This window comes from Columba livia, chromosome 2, assembly GCF_036013475.1.
Source record: "Columba livia isolate bColLiv1 breed racing homer chromosome 2, bColLiv1.pat.W.v2, whole genome shotgun sequence".
Classification (NCBI taxonomy): Eukaryota; Metazoa; Chordata; class Aves; order Columbiformes; family Columbidae; genus Columba; species Columba livia.
Window position 1 is genome coordinate 11,123,393 of NC_088603.1, and position 15,281 is coordinate 11,138,673.

General features: G+C 36.7%; 1 protein-coding gene across 1 annotated transcript in view; it reads right to left on the bottom strand.

The window, feature by feature from the left end:
- Positions 1-431: 431 nt before the first annotated feature.
- NCAPG2 (non-SMC condensin II complex subunit G2) overlaps positions 432-15,281 on the bottom strand; it is a 40,575-nt gene continuing 25,725 nt past the window's right edge. The window contains exons 17-28 of the mRNA XM_013369125.3: positions 15,010-15,080; positions 14,585-14,738; positions 14,235-14,408; positions 13,667-13,783; positions 13,418-13,561; positions 11,162-11,261; positions 10,335-10,519; positions 9,438-9,581; positions 7,527-7,630; positions 6,195-6,292; positions 5,677-5,779; positions 432-757 (exon numbers count right to left, since the gene is read on the bottom strand). Of these exons, the coding sequence (XP_013224579.2) occupies positions 706-757; positions 5,677-5,779; positions 6,195-6,292; positions 7,527-7,630; positions 9,438-9,581; positions 10,335-10,519; positions 11,162-11,261; positions 13,418-13,561; positions 13,667-13,783; positions 14,235-14,408; positions 14,585-14,738; positions 15,010-15,080 (1,446 nt within the window). The 3' untranslated portion in view covers positions 432-705. The remainder of the gene's footprint in view (positions 758-5,676; positions 5,780-6,194; positions 6,293-7,526; positions 7,631-9,437; positions 9,582-10,334; positions 10,520-11,161; positions 11,262-13,417; positions 13,562-13,666; positions 13,784-14,234; positions 14,409-14,584; positions 14,739-15,009; positions 15,081-15,281) is intronic.

The following is a 15,281-nucleotide window of genomic DNA, read 5'->3' on the forward strand; positions in this document are numbered from 1 at the left end:
GCCAAACAGCCTGAGGTTGCATCTTATCCCATTGCGCAAGCTTTCCATAAAAATGGTACACAGTATTGACACCAGTATCTGCCCCGAGGAACACCACTAGTAACCAGCTCTCAGACTGTGTAGCATCATTATTCTCCAAGTGTGATGGTCCAGCCAGTTTCCCCACTCATCTTTTAAGTCCACCCATCCAGTTCTCCTCTCTCCAGCTTGGCTGAGGATATTATACAAGCCTGTGGAAAAGTCTTTGCTAGATGGGCAAGATGACATTCTCTGCTCTCTCCCACAAAAGAGAGGGCAGTCAGGTTGGTGAATTTCCGAGGGCTGTGCTCCATCACCTTTTCATCATTCACATGTTTCCAATTTATTCCCATAGTCTCTGGGAATGTGCTCTATTGTCTTCCCAGGAACAGAAGTTACATGCCACCACAATCTCAAATTTGTATTAGTTTTATTAAAAAAAAAAATACTGATTTTATATCCCTTCCAAATATACCATTTTTATACAGAATAACCTTGTTAGAGGTGTTTGAAAAAAAAAAATCTATACTTTTACATGATTTTTTACACTCTTTTATACATTTTGCCTGCTTTACATGTACAGAATAGCAAAAAACCAAACTTTAACTATTAATAAGTTTATATAACAATCCTTTTTAAAAAACAATACATCTTCCTTTAATTTTCATGACAAAAGCTTCTGCGTGGTCAAGGATTCAAAAATTCATCCAAAATTTTCAGAGATGATTCGTACAAGATTCTGAAATGGCACAAACCAATACACAACAGGATTAGATAGGCTAAATTCTAAATCAGTCCTTGACTATTTGATTCTTACAGTACAGGTAGTACATAATTTCTATGACCAGTTATTCCATGTTAGCTTAAGTATTAAATACGCCTTTACAAATTATTTTTGAAATAGCTGGGTTTTTTCTTTCAACTCTTCCATTTTTCTGCTGATCCTCTCCAGCTACAGTGTAATCTACAGGAAACCAGTTTAAATTACTTTGTCAATTCAAACAGATTTTCTAATATTTCATCATCTATTTAAAGAACCCACTCATTTCCTTCACAGCATTTTTCCTCTTTTTTTCAAACAAATAGTCTAATCCTTTACCCATAACTCACACTAAGGCCATTTTTCATTCTTTTACTTTCTTCCTTTCTCTCTCATTCTTCACTCTTCATAATTTTTCTCCTCTCTTGTGGCAATTTTTTTCCAAGCCTGAGCTTTCTATCTTACCCTTATTAGCAGCTGCCTCCTCCAGCTGCACGGACACCCATCCGAGTCCCTTTCTGACTCTTTGGTCTCCTGTTACTCCCTAAACAATCTCGAATCAGCTCTGAAACTTCCACTTGGCAGTTCCTTTATATTTTCTTGCATTCCCTGACAGTCACTCACGTAGCCTTTGGAGTCGCATTCTGACGCAACAACTTCTAGCACTGCTCTAAAATACCCTCAAAAGACACAAATGGGCACTTAGGTCTTCTGACAAAACTTTATTTCACTGTTAACCACTGTGCACTTTACCCTTCACATTACTTTCGTAAAAGATTCTGTCACCTGTATTTCTCAAGCATTCTTTTTCTCCATATTTTTATTATTGTAGTCCTAGACTGATGCCCCAAATAAGCACGGTTAGTCAGTCGTTAATCGTGATGAGTTTGAGCATTCATCATGAGACACCAAGACCTGAAATACCCAAGGCAGATCTGCATGTTCACAGGAGCGGGTGGCATGTTTGGGCTCCCTGAACCCAGAGAACTACAGGGCTGTGACACTCTCCCTTTGCAGCACCGCGTCCATCAAGCCAGGATGGAATTCAACTGTCAAAATAAGCTGGTATTATAATGTACTATAAAATTAGTATAATTAGTTAAGCACTGTGGGTTTACACACAATGCTACTTTGTATAAATTTTATTTTGTTACAATTTAAGGCTAATAAAGCAATCGATTTATGATGCTGGATCACGCACTTGCAGCCACTGGACATGGAGCCATCACAGAATCACACAGAATCACAGAATGTCAGGGATTGGAAGGGACCTCGAAAGATCATCCAGTCCAATCCCCCTGCTGGAGCAGGAACACCTACTCAGAATAACTCCTCAAACAGCCAAATGTCTGTCAGTGTTAATGGGTACCTTCCTGGGGAACTTTCAGATAGGTGGCAGACACACCATACACAAAGTCATATTACAAAACAATTCAAGAATCGTTATTTACAGATGCAGTGAGAGTGCAAAAAAGAGTTTGGAAGAGCTAAATGATAACAGTAAAGAAATATCTTTCAGCACAGCCATTAGCTAAATTTGAATTCTAATACCAATATATCAAAATGTTAATTAAATACAAAATATTAAGTAAAAGGTATTACTCTGTAGCATATTTGTTTTTACAGAATATGAAGTATTTTTCTCCATCCTCTACGTCACTACACTGACAGCTTTATTTGCATTGTTTTGCTAGGCATAAATATTTGCATTTTATAAACTAAACTAATGTGTGTGCCATTACTCTTGAGGAAATTCTCTCAATATACAATATGTTGTCCAGAATTTTTATGTGCACTGAACAGCATTTTTAAAATAATAGACCCACAGGGCCACCTTAAACCGCTAACTCAGCTGAAGAGGGAAGACTAAATCACAATGAAAAGTTTTGCTTCTGAATTAGTGCAACATTTCCTTGTTTAAGGGCAGCACTTTAATTACTGCACCAGACAGCATTTTTACTTTTTCCTTTCTTTGCTAATATGTAATAGATTACTTCTAAGCCTAAATTTAAGATGCAGGCACAGAATGCCAAGCCTCTTGGGAAATTAAAGGATGTTACTATTTCCTGATGTACCTGGGTATTAAATAAAATAATCCCTCAAGGAGTTATTATAAGATAAAGCACTCAGAAGCAAAAAGTAATAATAGTATTAAGTATGAGTTAAAAAAACCCCAATAATATATTTTAACATGCACCAGTGCAGCACTGTGTGTTATAAGATTGTGGTCAAAGTAACACGCAGAGCTGTAGCTCACAGCATAGCGTGACTCAGATGCTGGGGTTCGGTGGGCAGAGCAGGACAATAACAATTTACAGACAACAGGGCCTGTTTCAGACTGTACTTAATCATGGTTTAGTTAGACATGAGCACACCAGTACCAGAGCACTACACAGGCCATGGCAGAAGACACCAGAGGCCCAGCCTGGTCCAACGTTCTATCTGAGAAAGTACAAACACACTGTAAATTCATCAAGCAAAAGCTCGTCATTGAAGAACTTCCTCTTGACCTGTTTTCAGCTTGAATTGTTTTCCCCTTCAGGAGAGAGAGGAAAAAAAACCCAGCACACCTGTACAAATATAAACCCTCCAACATTCTGCAAAGCTGTGTGATAGCTTCTGAATTTTGTTATCATATTGCACTTCTCATCCGTATTCAAAATATTTCCCATCATCATGGTCATATTCTTAATATTGTGGCTTACCTGCAGCTATGTCTTGGGTTTGTGTTATACAAAGGTAGTCACTCGTATATCACAAAATTAAACCACTGTAGCATCCTATGCTCTTCATCTGCCCCAACTTCTAGGTCAATTTGTCCCTGTTCACTGGGCCGAGATGATCATATAGATTCATAAAACAATTATCTGTGTTCTCACTGAAATTTATAGTCAGTAATGCACTCAAGTGGCAGCAATTATTCATTTTAATGGGCCTATTTATTTAATCATGTTAAAACTTGCTTTAATTTCTTAGCCTTTTCTACTGTCTTGATTAAAAGTGCATCACTGAATCATGCTAATCTGCTGATCACCTTTCTTTTCCAGATCTCTATTATTTAAAAAAAAATATTCCAGTAGAAATTTGGCAACCTGACATTCAATTATTTAATATAAAAAGAAAATATTGAGTTTTGTGTATTTGTTTGATTTGGTTTCTAAGCTAGGTCCCAACCAAAATAAACTTTTGACAAGCGAGCAACTAACTAAAGCAATCCACCTAGGACACAGGGTCAGCCAGTGTTTCAGAAGTCCAATTATGTAGTTACTTCATAAAAAAATAATTTCTTTTTAGTTCTTTATCAATTTTATGTTACAGGAGAACACTGTCCTCTGTGGAAACCAAAGTCTAAACAGCAAAATTTCTGTTTTCTATTTACTTATGTCAGACACAAAATAGAAGTGAAGCATGCACTGGGTTTTTTTCCCCCCTTTTTTTCAAATAAATCTCATTTTTGATGGTACATAACTGAGGTGGCTCATATATATCATAAAACTTTCTGATCTAGTTCTTAAGATGGTGTATCTCTTTAAAATTACTTAAATAAAACACTTTTGGCTCTCATTTAATAGCATATTAAATGAATAAACACATATTTTGTCAGCAACAACACAGCTACTCTGTTGTATCGTCTTGAATATATCAGGGGTTTTCCCCCCTCCCGCCTGGAAAAACACGATTTACCTTCTGCACTTGTGGACAAATTCCAAATGGATATTTACTGTACAGCCTTCTCAAAGTTCTACCATTGCCAGAAGACTCGGTGTAGCTGTTGGGCTTCCTCATACACCTCACGTGCAAACTCTAAGGTTGTGAAGTATCATGGGAAAAGGATACAGCCCATGTGGTTTCCTTGATAAACCATCTTATTTTTCATTCAGTAGCATCTTATAACCATAGTATTGACTTTAAACACATGGCACCAATGCCAGAGAACAACATACCTGAGGTGGGTGACCCATCAGAAGAGCGTGCTGGGGAACTGTGTTTAGGTTGGAAGTGCCATGCAAGAAATTGTTGAGTACAATGAAATTTGGGGTTGGTTTTGTTTGTGTGTTTTGATATTTTTTTTTTTTAATTTGTTTGTAATTTAGTTTAACGTCTGTCTACTCTACACCTCTTGTTTGACTGGACAGTAAGGATCATCATTTTGAAGAACTAAAGGTTGCAACAGCCTCTGCATGTTCAGGCCACTGAGGTTCATCATGAACTTTCTCAGTATTTTTGTATGAATGTCCAAACCCGTAGCCTGTTTTCTTTGTATTTTATGTTTGTGCTTTTTAATGTCTACTTTGCCTGTTTTCTCATTCCACAGGCAGTTCAATAACTAGGCAGAAACCAAATATTAACAATTTTGTAGACGTAGGCAAGTTTGAGACACTTGAGGCTAAGGCATTCATCATGTCTGTTTTAGGCAGGTCTGAAATAAATCCTTGCAAATACAATGTAGCAAATAACTTTCAAGAAACCTATCCCAAAAAAACCCCTAAAAGTCAAGCAGATATGACTCTGAAATCCTAAAAAAGACTAAAATAAAATCACCTGTGGAAAGGTCTTAAAAACATTGTTAGAGAAATAGTAAACTTGCTTTGTTCTATACCTGCCGCTAACATAATTGAATTTCAGAACTGAATCCTGCAGTGTACAGGATCAAGGCATAACACATTCAGATTAAATGCAAAACAACCCAAAGTATGTAAAGATCGCAATTGCAGCAAACACATGGGCAAGAAATTTAATATTGTGCTGGGCTCGATAGCTCACCATTTTTTTACCCGCTGTTTTAAACTCTGCAATCACTCCAAACACCCTGACTGTATTAAGTACGTACAAAGCACAGGCAGCTCTTGCAGAGAGGGTACAGGAGAGGTGAGTGTTCATTCCCCTCACGCATTTACCTTTCAGTGCTGCTGGATTCCTCCCCGGCAGCATCCGTGCACGTTAGCAGTTTCCTTCGAATGGCAGGTGCAATATCCTTCAGAAGCCAAGTTTTGTGCTTACCTAGTTGAAATAAGCTTGTGTTGAGAAGTTGGACAAAAATAATGATTTATCACAAAAACCTCTGCAAATTTGCAGAAATATTTTTTAAAATAAAATACTGTTTAATGCAAGATTAGATATTAAATTAGATTTTCACTGTCACATTAATTAATTAATGTGTATTTCAGCAAAACAGAATATATAGACCCTATGATTTAGCAGACAATTTTATTTTTAAACTCACTACACAAAGATGGAAAGTCTAAAGCTTAACAATGTAATTTACCAGTGATATAACCTTAAATCCTGTAGAAAAATGGTATCTTAACAGCATGAGGAAAAGTGCCTGTTGAGTTATATAAGGATTCAGCTTTCAAAATGTAGCACATTAAAAAAAAGAAAGGGGAAAATATAGGACACAAGTGGTTTGACTGACCTTTAATTATAATCACAATGCAGACAGAAGCTGTTAAACTAAAAATCCCTTCAATTTCTTCAGAGTGAATGCATTCCATTAATTCATTTAAAAATGACCTAAGGGAAGAATAAAGCAAAAACACTTTATAAATCATGTTTATTTCAAAATAGAACTAAACACAAGTTTGTGATTATGCTACCCTTCCACCATCGTTTCAAAGACACCATGCAGGACAAAGCATTGGTTATTGGGTAATGCAAGACAACATGTGGCTTCTGGAACTGAGAATATGTGAGTTAGCAAAATGGTGAATTGCTTGGAAAGAAAACTAAAAAGTTCGTACACAGAATAAGTAGATGATAATTTCTAACATATTGAATGATTTACTACTGGTCTCTGATTATGGCCTATTGATACATATTAATAAAAGAAAGCCTTAAGTAGTCTCAGTCCTGAGGCATCAGTGGAACCAGAGGTAAATTATCTCCCCAATTAGATTTTCTTGGCACTGAAAAGATAAATACTAGAAGACAGATACATGTTTACCAAAGTATTCATAGAAACAATCTGGTCTAAGCTAGTACTTTCTCCATCAAGAATGGACAAGATTCTTCTTGACCACTACAAGAAAAAGTTTCAGAGGAATTAATTGAATTTCTGTATTTCTTTTCAAAAGGGCTGTGTAAAGAGAACAAGATTTGGATTAGGAAACCTGTTGTTGGACTCTCTGGATTCCTTTGTTTTGCAAATTCAACTAGAATTACAGGATTGAGAAAAAAAAATCTCATGACAGCAGAGACAAAGATATTCAATGCCTGTCAGATGGGACACTTAAGTGTTAGTTGTGCTAAGTCATGGAGAATAATAGCACTTGTAAGGAATATACACTAGCCCCTTGATCATTCAAGATAACTCTCTTAGGACTCAGATATTTTATTTTGAATTTTGTCATTTTTATACAACTATAGTACATTTATCACCTCATTACAGATGGTCAATTAAAGAATTAGTGCTATTTTTGGTAAACATTTGCTCTCATCCAAATACCTCTATATTGAGAAAACTGATATTTATAACTACCTTATGAAAGAAACAAGCCAAGATGTGTGATTAAAGAACTCATTTAGATGAACAGTCTTGTAAACAAGAAGCACTAATAGAAGCAGTCTAAAAAACGGAACCAATCCCTCCACCCATCAATACCTACAAACAACATACCAAGAGAAAGGGATGATGAAGTAGCTAGTACCTCAAACTTTATTTGAATTTTGAAATTAAACATTTATTGACAACATATAAGCTATTCTACATTAGCAACAATCTTAGACAAATTAATGTAAAAACATTTACCTGACAACTTTAACTGACTTCATAATTGTGGTCATTAAACTGCTTGAAAGAGGAGGAAGGTCTGAAATAGTCTTTGGTATAGTTAAGTCTGTTTCACTGGAAGCCTATTAAAGAAAAAAGTCAAAAGCTGTTGTATATCAAGAAATATATGTATCCAGAAAACACAGAAGCAAATCAATAATTACACTAACCAAGGCCTATCCTTATATAATTAGAAGAAACATTCACGTGTTCTTCGAACAGCCTTAATCTGATTGTGTTGTGTCCAAATAAACAAAATAAATTTAAATTAGAAAGACTAAAACAAATAAACAGTATTTGTACCAAGGGAAATATTCTCCAGAGTTGTTCTGAATTTAACTACATTGTTGGTCATTATTTATAAAGGCATAGCCTGCTAAGCACAAATGAGTATTCTTTGTGTCTCCAAGTTTAAGTGTCCATACATGATTTCTGAACATAACTTAGGTGACAGTGATTTCCTGATTCCCTGTGTCGGTTCTTTTTGGTATCAAGTTCCGAATAGCGTAGCAAGTATTTAGTTAGAAATGAATTTTGATTTACTGATACAATAATCTGGGGACAGGGAAAACTCCAGCTCAGACGATTTACTGCAATAATCTAAAAATAATCTACAAGTATGAATCTGCAATGTCATTCAAGATGACAAACCTTAACCCTGCAGCACCTGTGAAGAGCATGCTCTCGTCCCACAGCCCCTCAGCTGGGACATTAATATTTGCAGGTATTGTTTCAGTTCCTTCCGTAACATCGAATCTTAGCAGTGGCTCTGTTGTACTCGGTACTTTCTGACAAATCCAGCAACCGCAGCAGCCTCTGCTAAAGAACTTCTGCTCTTCCTTGTTAGTTCGTGAAACTTCTGATCTTATTTGCCATATTTACTCCTAATACTACCAGCATGAGGAACATGCATTGGGAACGTTACCCTTCTCCTTCAAGGACAGTAATGGTTCATTGGACTTTTAGCACATAAAATACTCTCTGTCTACATTTTTTTTCGGTATTAAAGCTTCTTTCTTTACTTTCCAAAGAAACTCAGATCAGATATTTGGAAATCAAACAACAACAAAAAGATGTGGAATGAGAAATGTATCTGTATTGAAGCAGAGGACGCACGAGTGCTCCGTGTCAAGCAAGACATCACCCTGCTGTGGTACAGGATTACAGAACCTCATGTTCCAAGAAGAAGGCACTGGAATCTGTTTCAGAGATCAGTGGTTCACTTCTTAAGTTCCCTGATGCTGGGCGAGACAAAGCGAGATAGGTTTAGAACAACCTCCCTTCCTCCTCCTTTCCCTGAGCTTTTAGTGCTGAGCACATCGTATGGTATGGCACATGCCTTTGGTCAGTGTGGGTCACCTGCCTTGGTCCTGTCCCACTCAGCCTGCTTGCTGGTTTGTGGGGCTGGGGGTGAAGAAAGCAAGCCCTCACACTCCACAAACCCTGATCAGCAACAGCCAAAACTAACCCGTGTGTCCTCAGCACTGTTGTAGCCACAAATGCAAACCACAGCACTGCTGTGGACTGCTGTGAAGAAATTTAACTCCTTCCCAGTCAGAGCCAGTACAAATATGGAAAGAACTTCTCAAAAAACATGTCGTTCATCTCCAATACTGCTTGATTTCTAAATTCTTCTATCTGAGGCAGATAGCAAACTGCATATCAGGATAACTCTGTTCTTACATGGCTGTATTTGTAAACATGAAAGATGCACTGCAACATGAAATTACGGCAAATAAGATTTCCTGTTTGCTCCACGCCAACACAAACAAAATCTTGACGTGCAGTACAAAGATCACATTTTCTGAACATACATAGCTCTATTGTTCCAACATAACGTTTAAAAAGCAGTAATTATAATAAAAAAAAAAAAGTCAGCATTAACTGTACCTTCTGTAGCACATAACTTATCTCTGCTACTATTGCAGCCAGGAGGGTGGAGAGTACACCCTGGTGAACTGCTGGGCAAGTTGAACGCCAGCACTGGACTGCATGTACGAATTCTCCAAGAGGCACCTGAAGAGAGTGAATCAACTAAAACCAAAGAAAAACAGATCATTTATTGAAATATTTCAGCAAGGTTCTCTGTCCAGAAGTGCAGATCACACCTAAAGCTACTGAGCTACTCTAGCCACCTTGGATCAGAGGGGGAGTCAGCAACATGTTTGGGAAGTCCACTCAAATTTGAGAGAAACAAACAAAACAATGGTTGTAACAAAAAAGAATGGAACATGTTCTGGAAGTCCTGAAAAGCAGGCCATCAGATTTTCCAGAGTGACCCCCCCATCTCACTACTATCTAGTCTCTACTATAAAACACAAGAAGCTGACTCTTCTGTGAAGATAGGAGGTTTTGAAGAACTCTAGGACATCATACATATTTTGAAGCTGATATAATTCAGGCTGAAATAAATAAATTTCTTCTCCTTCCCAAGATCATACTATATATGAATCAAATTCTTTGCTCTGGATTGAGAGAGTTCATTTAACTGCAGATAAGAATAATAACCTGTGAGTACTATGGTAGTTCAGGATCATTTGTAACAGAATGCATAGTACTCCAATTTACTAGTTTTTCTGTCATGATGAGACCAAAAGGGTAGAATAGATTAAAAAAAAAAAAACAAACACCCACACATTGATAACGAGGAAACTTAGAAAATTTATCTGGAAATTAACCAGATGCCGACTTGAACAACAACTTCAAAGTGTCTAAGTATAACACAATTGCGTAAAAAGTAGGGATTCATCTGTACATTAGGTAGTGATTTGAAGTGTAATATGATACCTGAATCCCTTCTTTCTGCCGTTTCTTGAGACTACGTGCCACACATTGTAAAACTTTCTGGAAGGTGGTCTGTACAGCTTGGAAAAGATTTGCCACTTCATCTGTCTCAGTATTCTGAGTTAAAGAAGCTTCAATAATTTCTTTTAGAGCATACAGTAACACTGGAGCACAAAAGCCACCTCTCTCTAGAGAAAGAGATAAATACCACAATATAAAAATTGTAATGAGATATTCTTCAGGTACAAGCTTAGAGTGAAACCGAGTTATATAACATAAATAGATATAGTTTACAAGTGTAGGCAATATATTGAGTTTCTGAGCATCCTTAGCTGAAATTTTCAAACGGTTCAATCAATATTTTAAGTATAAATCCAGAGTTCCTTCCAATTCTTGAAGTATAGGGATTAAAATTGCAGATTTCTTCAGCAACTGAGCTCTAATACTCTCTGTACTGCAGACGTAATTTGCCAAATGTCAGACAAATTTAAATAGTGCTACAATGTTGCCTCCTAAGGCATACTGATATATATATGTATATATACACATACATAAACGCTGAATTATATAGTAATAACTGGAATCTAAGAACAACAAAGAAACATTAGTTATCAACAGTGACATGGCTCTGCATTGGTTCTCTGTTTATTTTCAGTTTTCTGAAAAGCTGCTGTGACTTTTGACCATATTATTGGTACTAGCTAGCATAAGCAGCAAACACCATTTTTTGAGAAACAAACTCCAAAATGTTAAAAGGAATAGTTCTGCTAATATAAGAAAAGCCAGCTACATATATATGGATATGTTGATGTTAGTACAAAACATTGTACCTGTTTGTATAACTGAAAGAGCCATATCTAAAAGGTGTGCTTGAAACGTGAGATTTCCAAGGCCAACCATTATGACATCTTTACATACTGTCAGGTAGGACTAGAAAAGAGATGGAAAAGTATATTAGAAACAAGGTTTATACAAAGTAACCGTTCAGTAAAACTTTAAAATAATCAAACCACAAAATCTTAGCCAAGTTGCCTTGAAAGCTGGTGCATCTATTTGGAGTTACTCAGTTCACAAGCTTTGAAAAGCAGGAGTTCCAAACACTTCTCCAAATGCTTCCAATTGCTACTTCCTCCAATAAACCGTTTCTCGAAAGGCAGTAAATTCTCCGTCTTTTTTCACTCAGGCTCAGATCAGACACACTGATAACTAACAGTTACTGAGGCAGAATATGACATCTCTACCTATCTGAACAGCAAAATTAAAAACAGCATACAAAAAGAGCTTTTCCCTAGAGACACATGTTACATACTGAACAGATTATAATACTAATGTATAGACAGAGTAGAGAATTTTTAACTAGTCTATGTATGCATGAACTGGTTTGTTCAAGAACACTGACTGTGACTAAAGTTAGTCCAGATCTTTCCCTTGACCAAAATCTGAAAGGGGGCTACCAGCTCTGCTCAACAAACCAGCGGCTTGAAGAGAACGGCCCCCCAGTGAATCCCTGCCCATAACGACACGTGCAAAACTGAGTAACAGAGCAAGCAGAGAAGCGTTAAATGGGAAAGAATGGGATACATCACAGGGAAAATAATAGAGAAATGTAAGTGGAAAAAGACAGACACCCCGGTCCCCTCGTATTTATAACGGTATTAAAGAAACAACTGTAATTGTATATTAGATGGATATTTTGAGACAAACTAGGTCTGTTTTTAATGCCAGCATTGTTACCAAATATACACTCCAAACAACTAAAAAGCACAATCAAGACCTCATTCCACTAAAAAAGGAATACACAAGGTGAGCAGCAAGTAGGAGCTGCTTAACAAGCATGTGTCTCATTACAGGTGATGCAAGAGGTCTGGATTCTCTTCTGGACTTCCAGACAAGTCACATTAGTCTTCATACCTCTATTTCTTCACTGGAAACAATGACGCAAATAGACTTTGAGATCTACTAGTAAAAATCATTGCGTGACACTATTGGTTAGTTAAGCAGTATATCAGATGGGTTTACTGGTGACAACTGCCTATGTCAGTGCTTATCAATAAAGTTGCATTTTAACTTTGTATTCGAACCTAGGAAATGGATCATAAACATTCTGGTTATGCTGGTAAAGTTTCCCTGCTCTGTGTCCTGTCTTTCTACAAAGTTGAGTTCTGTGCCTCCAAACTTTTGAAAAATAGCTGCAAAAGGGTTATGATATGCATACCAAGTTTCTACATTCAAAGACAATAGCATATAAAACACACCAGAAACCTGTACCATGAACAACTACAACACCTATTTGAGTTTTCTATCTCTTTAAAACTTTCAAAAAGCCATTTCGCTGCATCAGTGGAATTTAGTACAAGACTGACCTCCTCATTATTAAATTCCCAAGTAACTCTCATCCTACCTCTCTGCTGGCTTCCAAAGATATGTTCTATGGAACTCAGCACTAGAATGAAGCACCCTGAATTCCTCAGGGTATAATTTTACCTATTTCTTTTGGGAAAGCAGGAAGGAAAGAAAAAAGGGAAGGAAGCAAGCAAGCAAATATGATTAGATCTAAATCCTCTCTCATAATTACACAACCCTTCCTGGTCCTCTAACTCCTCCTCTCTTGTGCTATTCAACCCAACACAGGCAGCGCCAGTGATTCTATGTCATTTCCACGACCATCCCTGCTACAGAAGAACAGGCTATTACATGCTAACACACCACATATTTATACCCTCATTTCCAGCAAATTTTCTTCTCCTTTTCAGAACCAAGACTCAGTGACAATCTTAGCTTTATGTTAATACACTTCTCATAAAGGAGCATAGACATTATTTAATATGGGGGATGAGAGACTGAGGACAAGAATTACTTGTTAGACACCTAAAATTTGAGACAATCAGGTTATTTTTATTAAAAGTGTGTTATTTTAAGTAATCAAAGAAATAGCAAAATCACAAAACTGTAGCATCAGAACAATCAGAATAGTATTTAGCTTGTTGGGCTCCAAAAACTCCAGTTCACTATGTTTGTCAGTATGTAATTGCTACACACAGAGCTTTTCAGATTGGTAGCAGTTTGATTTAAAAGAGATGTCTAACCTGGATAATTAATTCAGCAACATTACTGCGTTTTGAAATGTTGTCCTCTTGATCACTTGCTAGTATAAAAGGCACAACTTGATTTTCTATCCAAGCACCCGTCTCCTTCAGAAGTGAGAGGTAATCTTTTCCTTCTTCAGAAAACTGGAAAGAAAATGAGAAATTTAACAATTGTCTTGTCACTTCTTTTGGAATTTTCTTATAATATCAGCTGTAAATCCAGCTTATATCTAAAAGGTATAACCATACCTTGTTCTGAAGATGAATACTCAACCTGCAAAAGAGGCTGAAGGCTCTTAGGCCAGTTGCTTGACTGCACCTACCAGAACCTCCATCATTTCCTTTCAGAATTGAGCCAAGAACCGCCTGAAAAATCAATTTTACACATGTATTTTCCAGAAAATCCTTTCAAATGTTTCTTTTCTCAACAGCTTTAAACACAAGATTAAAAAAAAAGACAAACCAACCCCAAACAACCAAACAGGCAGTTAGTTTAATTTTGCAATGCTGTATCTGATTTTCAGACTGTTCCTCACAGGTACATTCCAAAAATCAGGTCCCTTAAAAATGCATGACACAAGATCACAAAAACTTTGACACACCTAAAAATGACAAGCTGGTCAAAACCTGTCATTTATAAACAATGCTGAAATAACATGCTTCTTGTTTAGAATAGTTGTTTGAAGTATAAATCAAAAGGAAAACATTTTTGTAGAGTGGAAGAAGGGATCACGAAACTTATTTATTTATTCTTGCAGGCACTATATGATGTTAAGCACACTTTTACATGCATTGTCCATGGTGAGGAGAATACTACCTTTGAAGTCCTGAGAATTTTCAAAAGATTCTCCAGCATCTTTTTAGGAGCAGAGAGTAGGCAGTCACGATTAACAGGATGAGTCAATAAATACTCAATGTAATCAATCGCTAATTCTGGCTTTGATTCATGTGTTACGTGGATACGTACTCGTCGTTCAGACTTTTTAATACTCTAAATGAGAAGAAAGCACAAAACCAGGACAATATTGTTAGTGTCTCACTTTACAACTAATTCCAAAGCAGAACAATAGGGCATTAAGGAGGCTTCTTCTATTAAGAAAAAAAAAAGGACGATGCCTTTATGTAATCTAGCAATTCCTTAATTCTTTGACAGATGCACATGCGCACCTTTCCTGAGGTTAATGTGTCAGACAACCAATCGCAGGCTAATTCCATAATATGTCCCACTTGACCCCAGCGACACAAGCAGTCTATCAGGGTAGAGTATTTGCTTTGGTCAGCTCCATTATCAGTGTTTCTGAGTCTGGAGATCACACTACAGCTTAAAAGAAAACAAACAAACAATCAAGAAATGCATTAGTTTTACATCCAGTGCAGAAATAATTCAAAGAAAATCAACCAATATAATATCAAAAAAGATTCACCAGTGGCTCAAAGGCATATTTGCACTTCACAGATGTTACTAATTTATCAAATTTTTTTAGTAGGTTAATTAACCAAATGGGCATTTAATATGTCAAGTTGTGAAAAATTAACAAATACAGTCAACAAGAGACACATTGTCATTCATATTTTGGATTTAAAAGTAGTACCTGAACGTAGGAATGGCAGCAGGGGGCATAAAGGATGCCAGAATAACCAATGGAGTCATACAACGCTCATCCTAGGATGAAAAAAGTACAATACATGATGTACACGTACAGATGCATGCAAAACTATTCAAAAAGAATACCGAAAAAATATGCTTAAATTACACCAAATTAAAGATTTCCTTTTTTTATTTTTTTCCCACTAGAAACACATGTGCAAGAAGCTCATAACAATGTGTTGCTTGCAATCTGAAACTTCTGATTCCTGTTCTCAG